The sequence below is a fragment of the Stegastes partitus genome, unplaced genomic scaffold (assembly GCF_000690725.1).
Source record: "Stegastes partitus isolate 25-593 unplaced genomic scaffold, Stegastes_partitus-1.0.2 Scaffold297, whole genome shotgun sequence".
NCBI classification, from domain to species: Eukaryota; Metazoa; Chordata; class Actinopteri; family Pomacentridae; genus Stegastes; species Stegastes partitus.
In genome coordinates this window covers 443,467-452,895 of record NW_007578028.1, presented here as the reverse complement: position 1 = coordinate 452,895, position 9,429 = coordinate 443,467, and the positions used below count along the sequence as shown (strand labels likewise).

Genomic DNA, 9,429 nt, shown 5'->3' with positions numbered 1-9,429 from the left:
GTATAAACATACATGCTGTGTGCTAGATGTTATGCCTTTACTGCCTGTGTTCTGTTTGTCTTGTTAAATGAAAATCTTTTAATTATTTAATCTAATCACAGTCTTGTTTTTTCAACCACTCGGTGAACCCCTGAGACATGGAGCAGCCCCTGTAGCAAGGCTTTGGCCCAACTGAGGGTCCAACAACTAGCCAGGAACAGAGGGGATGTCCTCGGTTTAATACACTCACAAGAATCTTTCCTGTTGAAGCTAATGGGTTCATTTACAAAGAGGATATTAAGGGTTCTGTTTCTGTAAAAGCATTGTAATACTGAGATCACCTGTATCAATTTCAATATCAATTTGTGCCAATGAAACAAAGGCGTCTCTTTCGCGCCAGTACGCATTTAAAACCCAGCCAAGAGCTCAAACTAAATATTACAGAGCTCAGAAAAAGCTGCAGGAAGGTTTTCTTGGGAGTTATTAGGGTAGTAAAGGGGTGAGTGGTCCTTCTGTTTCTCAACCAACTGTATTTTGTGTCTATTTATTTAGAAGAGGGGACGCAGTAACTTAGTGATGTTTTTCTTACATTTTCCTGGAATGGTAGAACAAATCAAAGGTGAAAATGATCAAAAACAGTTCTGTTGACACCAATGTCAGTGGAAAAAATACAAAATCTCATACTTCCAAACATGACCAAATGAACAATGTCAAAATTTAACAAAGAAAAAAAAATAAACCTTTCAGTTTAGACTAGGATATTTATTACTGGGATTTCAGCTGAAGACGCTTGAAGACTTTTTCATGGAATTGTTTAATTATTTGTACTTTACATGCCAGAAAAAAAAATAAAATAAAAGTTACAAATATGAGTGACCCAATTTCTGACTGTCAAAAAACCCCATATTGAACGCTATGATAAAAAAGTAATTTTATTGTTATGCATGAATGTATCATTAGTAAGGCTGCTTTGTTGGCTTGACTTTCAATGTTTCATGACTGAAATGCAGCAATAACAAAGATTACAATTACTTCAGATACCAACACGTTACCTACAGTGCTCCAGTGAGATATCTAGATATATAATAGGTCTTTTTATGAGCAGATGTATATGTTATATCCATTAACTTAATGCACATAAAGTACTATACTTAGTGGTCTGATGTGAAAGAACAGTTATAACAACAGGGCCTTAGTGGTAGAGCAAAAATAGAGACACACTTAATACATGATAAAATCAACTTTATTTGATCATAATGGAATGACATTATATTTGACACAAAACAATAGAATCAAAACAGGTATCAGAGGAACTAAGAAGTGCACATGATACTATAATTAACTACGTATAATTTATTCTCAATTGTTAACCGACACCAAGGTGATGCTGCTCACAGCAGGGCAACTTTAGATTGCTGCAGCGACTGTGGTCCCTTGAGAACAATCTGCAAGACACAGCACATACACATTCATTTCAATAGCCTGTTTGCTTGAGTCATGTCTTTCTTGTTATTTAAAGGAAAGGCAATTTAGTTGAAATTGACCCCTATAGATTTGATTTCCAAGGACTAAGCATTTACATCAGTGATTAATCTGTTTCCTGAGTTATTTTCAGATGAGCACACATTCAGAAAGTCTAATATTGTAGTACTAGACCAAACCCCCTCCACACTTGATAAGACATACTGAAAATCCTCTGTTATCATGAAACTTGCATTACTTTAATATTACAACATTATCCATCAGCCATACAAACAAGTGAGGAGAAACGGTGAAATGAAACTGATCAAGATCAACCACAGTTAACAAGTCACACAAGTTGCAGCGTTATACACACTTCCTATTTAAAAGGAAGTTATAGCCAATATCTGGGCAGTCTGTATGGAGTCAGTGGGGGACCTAGTAATCAAAACTACAATAAGACATCACTAAATATTATTCAGTGATATATATATATATATTGCAAGACATCCCAATGTCTGTGACTTCACAAAATATTAACTAAAATTGGTAAAATTACTTTTAAACAAAGACTTAAAAAAACAACAACAAATAAACGCTTAGTCTACAGATTATGAACTGTTTTAACCAAATTTTATAGTCCACATAAAGCATCTAAGCCTTGTTACGTCATTCTATGTACATGAGCACATTTATGTCCAACAGCCATGAAGTGCAAAAGGCTGAACTGTCTACAGTAAAGGATAAATGCACTACTGCATGAGTACAGCAAGAGAATGCATCTCAATATTGTTCCCAGTTTATTGATTTGGCACACTGTGCTGCTGTATGTATTCATCCCACTCATAAACAGCATCATTAAATTCTTACCATTCATTAATTCTTAATCCTCTTAACCACTACAATGAACTCATATGAAGTTGCCATTACCTTGGTCTTGTCCTGCTCTTCTTCTAAAATGAAGCTGTAACTGCACAAGGGATTCTCTTCAAAACAAAATGCTGAAATACTAAACTTTCACGCTGTGCAGCTTTGGCTGTCACAGATTTAAAAGGATATACATGACTCCCCTAAACACCCCTGGCCATAAGACCTATTTGAGATCCTGAAGGGGATAGACATGGATCGATATGTGCACCACACAATATGGTGAGATTATGTCACATGTTATCATGAGGTTTACCAAGAAACACTGAAAAGTTGGAGTTACTCACAGATCAGGAGGATCTAGAGCTCGTCATGGGACTCAGACTCTCGATCCAGGCTTGGGGGTTCCTGGCAGACAGCAGGGCTGATGAACTCCATCAGGTACTCACAGCGACTGGGCTCAGAGGTAGATGTCACAACCGTTTCCTTTCCACATGTTAACTTAACCTGAAAGAGACAGAATGTCTATTTTTGGCACCTTGTCCAATAGGAAGCAGTTGTTAAATGAAAAACTATGAAAGAAAAAGATCAAGCGAGGGCAGACTGGCTGAGACTCACTGTGGTGGATCTGTTGGGGCCTTGCCAGCATCCTGTTCCATGCTCATACTTCATCACAGAGTAGATATTATCCTCAGGACCTGCCCATTTCCCCCATGTTCTACAGAAAGCAAACGGTGAAAAGAAACTTGTGTTGAATCAAGTTTGAAGAAAAAACAAAGAAAAGTAGACATAACACAGATATTTTCTTACCCTAAATTAGTTTCTGATCCTCCATACTTGGGCTTCTGGGATACTCTGTTGAATGGACAGAGCCTGTAAATGTACCTGAATGAAAAAAAAGAAGAATTTAAGACCTTCAGAAGTAGGAACGACACAGACACAAATCTTCCAAAGTCAGAACATGCACATACTCGCTTGTAGTCAACTCATAACACTGGCTGTAGAGGTAGGAAAATTCAGCACTGGGTCCAAAGTCGAAGGAGATTTCCTTTTCAAGGTTCCTGCAAACAAACACCAAATCCAGAATGTATTTTTTTGTATTTACAGTCTTCAGCTAATAACACACTGATTGTGCAACAAAACCATCTACTGCAGCTGTTGAATGTTAGACTGTTGTTGTGGTAACAAATCGCTGATTGCATTATTGGCAAAGAAGCTTCTTCATATTCAGACTGAGCACTTACTTGATCTGATCATCCACTTCCCGGAGAGCTCTCTCAGCCTCATCAAACTCATCCCTGGCTTTCTGAGCAGCTGGGAATCAGATGAACAGACTTAAAATATACCCTCATAAATTCAGTCCAAACATAGTCAAGAGATGCAGTCTGGGCAAGTCATCCTACTGAAGCCTTTACAAACAATAAGTAACAAACCCCTGTCATGTAAAAGCAAGATTTATTCAGTAAATCTCTTTGTTCTTCCATAAACAATTTATTGCTGAACAGAATGAGTGACGTGTTTTAAATTTGAACACTGAAATTCAAAGAAATAGGCGTGCTGTCACATTTGTGGTAATATTTTGTTGTTTTTTTTACAGTGTGTTCAATTAGTCATTGCCCAGGACAAGCTGAGTCATTTGGTTTTTAGACACACACACACACACACACACACACACTTACCATCAATGAGGTTCTGCGTTTCTTGGTCATAAGGTGGCATAGTCCCCTCATCATCGTCATCCTTCTTTTCTTGAGCCTGCGTCGTAGGAGGGATCTGTACATCAAGCACAGAATAAGGTGACTCACTGAAATAAATTTGAGAATCATCCAACCAAGTTTGATAAAGAAACTCAGTGGTCTCACCTTGTAGTCACTCTCATCCTGGTCATCATCTTCATCCTCTTCATCATCCTCATCGTCTTCCTCTGGGATTTCATCTTCAGGGTACTGCTCAGAGTCATTGTCAGAGACTGGCTCCCGTGGTTCCTCCTGTGTAGTCTCTATTGGTGCTGAGATGTCTGCGCTGGACTAATGACAAGAAAGCCACAAATTTAAAGGAGTGGCAGCTTTTTTACGTGGCATTTACCACAAGAATTTACAGGTTCTTACCTCTGACAAGTATTTTTCTTTAATGTTACTCCAAACAGATTCAAATGCTATTGGGTCCACTTTGTCGACTCCACCCAACTGTACCTACATAAACCAAAGATGTGAATTCCATTTTGATTCGTTCAGCTCCTCAGATTGCACTACAGCTTTAAAAATACTTGCATTTAATGATAACTTCATTTTAACACGAGTGTTTAATAAGACCAATACAAAAAGAAAAAAAATGTACCTGAGCTTCTGCTTCCGTGAATAAACTGTCAGAATCTGGGTCGAGCTCAGAATGGGACAAAAGCTCAGCCACTGAAACACTGAGAATTTCAAAAACATTACAGTTATCATGAAAATCCCTTATTTCCCCTATTCAGACAATGAGGCCTACAATAACAACACTGAATCACTGTCACTCAAATGATGAGCAAAGTGTGCATATGAAAGGCATGACGAGCCAATCATATTTTTTAATAGTAATAATTTGCCTACAGACATTCTAGTTTAGAAAACACAGTGATCCCTGGAGCATGTCATCAGTCAACATTTTGTATTTCAGTAAATAAATTACAACAAATTCAGCATAGGTAAATATGGCTGCATATTTACAAATCTTGCATTTCTTCTTTATACTATTTTATTGAATTTAAAGCTGTCCCTGCTAAGCTTCACTACATTATTTGCTTTCTCTCATTATGGGTGCTAATAATTCAAGAGGGTGCCGATACTCACAAGCCATCTGCATCATCATCCAGTTCAAGAAACACCTCATGCATTCTAGCCTTGTCTTTTTCAATGCGACTGGCAGCTTTCTGAGCTGAAACAGAAAAACATTTTGTTTTGTGATGCATTATCAGTTATTCTGATAACATACATATTTGTAAACAGTGTTCAAGAAACAAAATTTAGATAGACAAAGTCAGAGACTTGCAGGACTGAGTTTTTTTTTGTCTACTACTAGTGTATATGGCATCCTGGCAACATAGGCCTGCTTCAAAAATGTTTCATGTTTACATAAAAGACACCATACAGTCCGTAATGTGATGCTCTTTACAAACAGTAGATGGTGATAAAATTTCAAATCTTAATTTACCTTCCCAAGACTGCAGGTGGCGCTCTTTAGCTTCTTTCTCTGGCTGTTCTGCAGTCTCCTTTACTGTTCTCACAGCCTCCACCTTCGATTCCAGATCCTTCTTACTACCCTGAACATCTGAAAGTTTGGCCTGTTGAGAAATATTAAAATAATGAATTTAACCAAATGTGATCAAAACGACACCTGAAAACAACATTCAATTTGGTAAATGATGGCTTTCCATCTACTCCAGAAAAAGCAGACAAAAAATAGTTATGAGATGCAGCGACAATAGAACACAGAAAGCTACTTTAATAGATTACAGTGTGCCACCTATTGTTAACTTTACTGAAACCTTATATAGAGCTCTTATGTCTTTTGTTACTTTATTCCTTTACAGGAGAATTCAGATGGTCAGTATTTAGTTTCTGGATTTGCATCTGTGTACTTAATAATAAAAAACTAACATCTCTTCATAAGTGTCAGTGTCTCTACATAAAATCAGTTTTGACACCGTAATACTCCCTGTTTCATAGTTCTTGCTCCTAATTACTACAGACAAAAAATGCAAAATGTCTTTCACACCTTCTTGTCTTCTATGCCTCTTTTGGCCTCCTGGATAAGTTGCAGTTTAAGCTCAAAGCCCTCCTTCGCAACTTCTGCCATCTTCAGCAAGCTCTCTCTCTCCTTGCGTCCCAACTCCCTGCAAATCACACATGTCATAAACATTTACTCAACAAGAAGACATTTATCATTCTGTTTACACTCAGTGTGTATTTGAGCTGAATACTGTGATGCAATTTGAAACAACACAATTATTAAGTCAAAAGGGCTGCAAAATAGGATATACATTATGCAGTGCATCTGACACAAAGTTTGAAGAGTTGTGTCAGTGGTTGAACAAATTTGCGCTGTCCTTGTGTGACAAGCATGCTTTTGATTGTATCTCATGCGGTAATGCAGTATCATGTTTTTAATCTGTTATGGTAAATATATTGAACTGAAGCTTGACTTAAAAAAAACTGTCACAAATCAAATTGCAGTTCATGCAAAATATGCCAGCTCCTAGCACATACACATATTCGACTTAGAATTCAAAAAAATTCCCACCTGCAGGTGTTCTGACAGGTGGCACCACTGTTGTACTCATCTGTTGTGTCACAGCAGTCTAAAGAGGAAACACCAACGTCAAAACATAATTCTGGCCACACAAGACACTTGGAAAGAAATAGTCAGCACAGTTTAAAATTCATACCACAGATTCCATCATTGATGCGAGACGAAGGGATGAAGCCCGGTCGGAAACCTGCATTGGTGCAGTGGAAGCTACCATTGGGACAAGCAGCAGTGCCTGAAAATAAATGCAATATTAAATGTACAAAACAGCTCCATGATACTGTAAAGCCCTGACAACATACTTACTAAAGCCCCTTTCAGACATACACTCTTTTCCATTAATCTGACATCATCTCAACGTGTCGGCTTCACATCTAAATGAGCACCCTCGTCACTGATTTGTGAAGATTGCTGACGTTAACCTTACTAAATTGCACCTAATAATAGTTCTATATCATTTTCACCACAGCATAACTGAACCGCATACAGCCACATTAACAGATAGACACACGAGCAGCATACTTCAAGTTGTGCAAAATGACTTGTGTACGATTTTTTCAACATTTCAGCATTGACATGGGTCAAGCGTGAGAGTTAGAGTTTTGGTTGTTGCTTCTAGCTGCATGCAGGAGTCTTTCCTCCGAGTTTATTTACATATATTTGAGACAACAGCAAGATCCACATGAGCTTTCCTAAAGTGAACGAGTTGGATGCATTTACATAAGTGGAACAACAGCAGCAACTTAATCAATTACTAACTAAAAATGACCAAAGAGCAAGGTACACTGTGTACCTGTCCTCTCATCAGACGGGTGAGCTGTCACACACAGGGTCACAGTTTAAAAGCTGCAGTTAAATCATTTGTAAAATCACAGCTGTCCTCAAGCTGAGTCCTGAGCTCTATCACAGCTTTTGGGACATTTTTATTTTAATGCTGGTAAAATAATAGTTAGATTATCATTACTCACGGGCAGAACTGTCAGTGCTTAGGAAATTACAAAATAAATTAGGTTGTCAGTTATTTGAACAGGTTGATAAACTTTTAGCTTTCAGTTTAAGTTTTTTTGTATATTAGTGCATTCCTATATATTATACACACCTTGATGTATGCCTAAACAGTTTGATGTGGCCAGCAATGTTACATATCTTGTGTCTGAAAACCACTTGCCAAGGCCTCTCCACTTGTCACCAAATATTTATTTAGTTCAGTGCACTGTGGAAAAAAAATAGCAGTACATAGGTCTCCAGTATCTACAATATACACACCTGGCTCATCAGACCCGTCCTGGCAGTCACAGTAGTCATCATTTACTCTGTCAAAAGGAATGGTGCGGGAGCCATCCAGGCAGGTAAAAGGTTTGTCCTCTTCATAGAACTGCCGTTCTGTCGAGGTTGAACACAGAACCCGTGTCAGTGCCAATACTACAGAAATGTGGTTGTGAACTTTAACCCCAGTGTGAAGCAAATAGGTGTACACATGGATGCATTTTAACTGTGCATAAATTGTAGATGCCTACTTGATAAGGGCACACCGCGGGGACGTTGGACCTCCACCGCTGAGACTCCCACACTCAGCAGCAAAAGTAGCAAGTACTGACAGGACATTGCGATGGCTCACACTCGATAACGCCTATCAGTTATACAAAATCTGCAGATTAATCACAAGTACGAGCATACAATGCCAGTGCAAATACTTTCACACAACATATTATACAGAACAAAGGCAACAACACTACATTGTGTATCCATAATTGTTTAACAGCGACTTGCGAGTGGGTTGTTAGCTAGAGCTAATACATTAATGCTAACTAGCAAATTTAGCTAGCAGTTTAGCAAAAAAAAAAAAAAAAAAGTAAGCCATAAATTAAGATGCACATACGAAGTGTACGTATACTCTTATAATGAAGTAACATTACCTGTAGTTAGTTAAAAGTTTAACGACGTAGCTAAATATATATTTTAAAAAAAAACTGTACTGACTTTCCTCTTCGGGCAAGCTAACAGCTAACGCTCACCGGTCAGGTACCGCCTAGTTCCGTATCAATAGAGCGCAGGCGCTTAATCGATGCGGAACCTCTGCCTTGTTTCACTCTGATTGGACAACGCGTTTACAAGCCCCTGTGATTGGTGGAGACCTCGGAGACACGTGACATTTGTCGGAAGAAGAGAATTCTGGGTATATTTGAAGATGCAGCCATCTCATGCAGGAGTCAGAAAGAGATAGTCATCGATGTATAAATCCACAAGTTGGTAAATGTGACGTAAGCTTCCATTGTTTTTTAATGGTATGTCTACAACAGCCTCACTGCCTTAAACATGGACCCAGATACAATCTGCTAACACAGTCCATTATGAAGTGTAAGATTTTCAGTATCACATATCGATACACTGTGAAGCACAGATGGAGTTCAGGCAAATTGATTAATCTTTTTCACGTTACTTAACCTAACTAATTATTATTCTCAGATCACTAGAACTATAAAACACAAGTTTGTCTGACGAGCAGCTGAGAGTTCAACTCATTACATTATGTTGAAACACAACAAGCATAAAAGCAGACTATTAATACCACTATACAACGCCACATTGTTAGAGAGTTTTTGTAGTTTGAGTAAACAGACATGGTGGAAACTTGCTGTGTGTCTTGCATACAAATTAAATGATGTAATGGTTGTTTCTTTTCACAATAAGTTTTATAAAGTTTTATAAAACGTAAGCCTGTCTGCAGCCATCTTCTGTGTGACGAGTTGATTCAATGTGTTGTCTTAAAGTTGTTGAACTTGTCTTCTCAAGTTCAGTTTATTTAAGTCAAGTAGTTTTACACTTACTCACCACATA

General features: G+C 38.0%; 1 protein-coding gene across 2 annotated transcripts; it reads right to left on the bottom strand.

Annotated features, from left to right (window-relative positions):
• Window positions 1-1,204: 1,204 nt before the first annotated feature.
• Window positions 1,205-8,626, bottom strand: prkcsh (PRKCSH beta subunit of glucosidase II). 2 transcript variants are annotated; one of them, XM_008283107.1, is made up of 18 exons: window positions 8,508-8,626; window positions 8,109-8,239; window positions 7,858-7,974; window positions 6,731-6,826; window positions 6,586-6,643; window positions 6,061-6,178; window positions 5,497-5,626; window positions 5,136-5,220; window positions 4,645-4,723; window positions 4,416-4,499; window positions 4,170-4,334; window positions 3,987-4,080; window positions 3,552-3,621; window positions 3,279-3,368; window positions 3,118-3,192; window positions 2,926-3,025; window positions 2,655-2,814; window positions 1,205-1,424 (listed from the first exon to the last, which is right to left on the bottom strand). In XM_008283107.1, the coding sequence occupies exons 2-17, from the start codon at window positions 8,194-8,196 to the stop codon at window positions 2,668-2,670; spliced, it is 1,596 nt and encodes a 531-aa protein (XP_008281329.1). In that variant the 5' UTR covers window positions 8,197-8,239; window positions 8,508-8,626; the 3' UTR covers window positions 1,205-1,424; window positions 2,655-2,667. The 2 variants fall into 2 exon arrangements, with proteins under 2 accessions (XP_008281329.1, XP_008281328.1); XM_008283106.1 differs by having other exon boundaries at window positions 8,109-8,221.
• Between the last annotated feature and the right edge of the window lie 803 nt (window positions 8,627-9,429).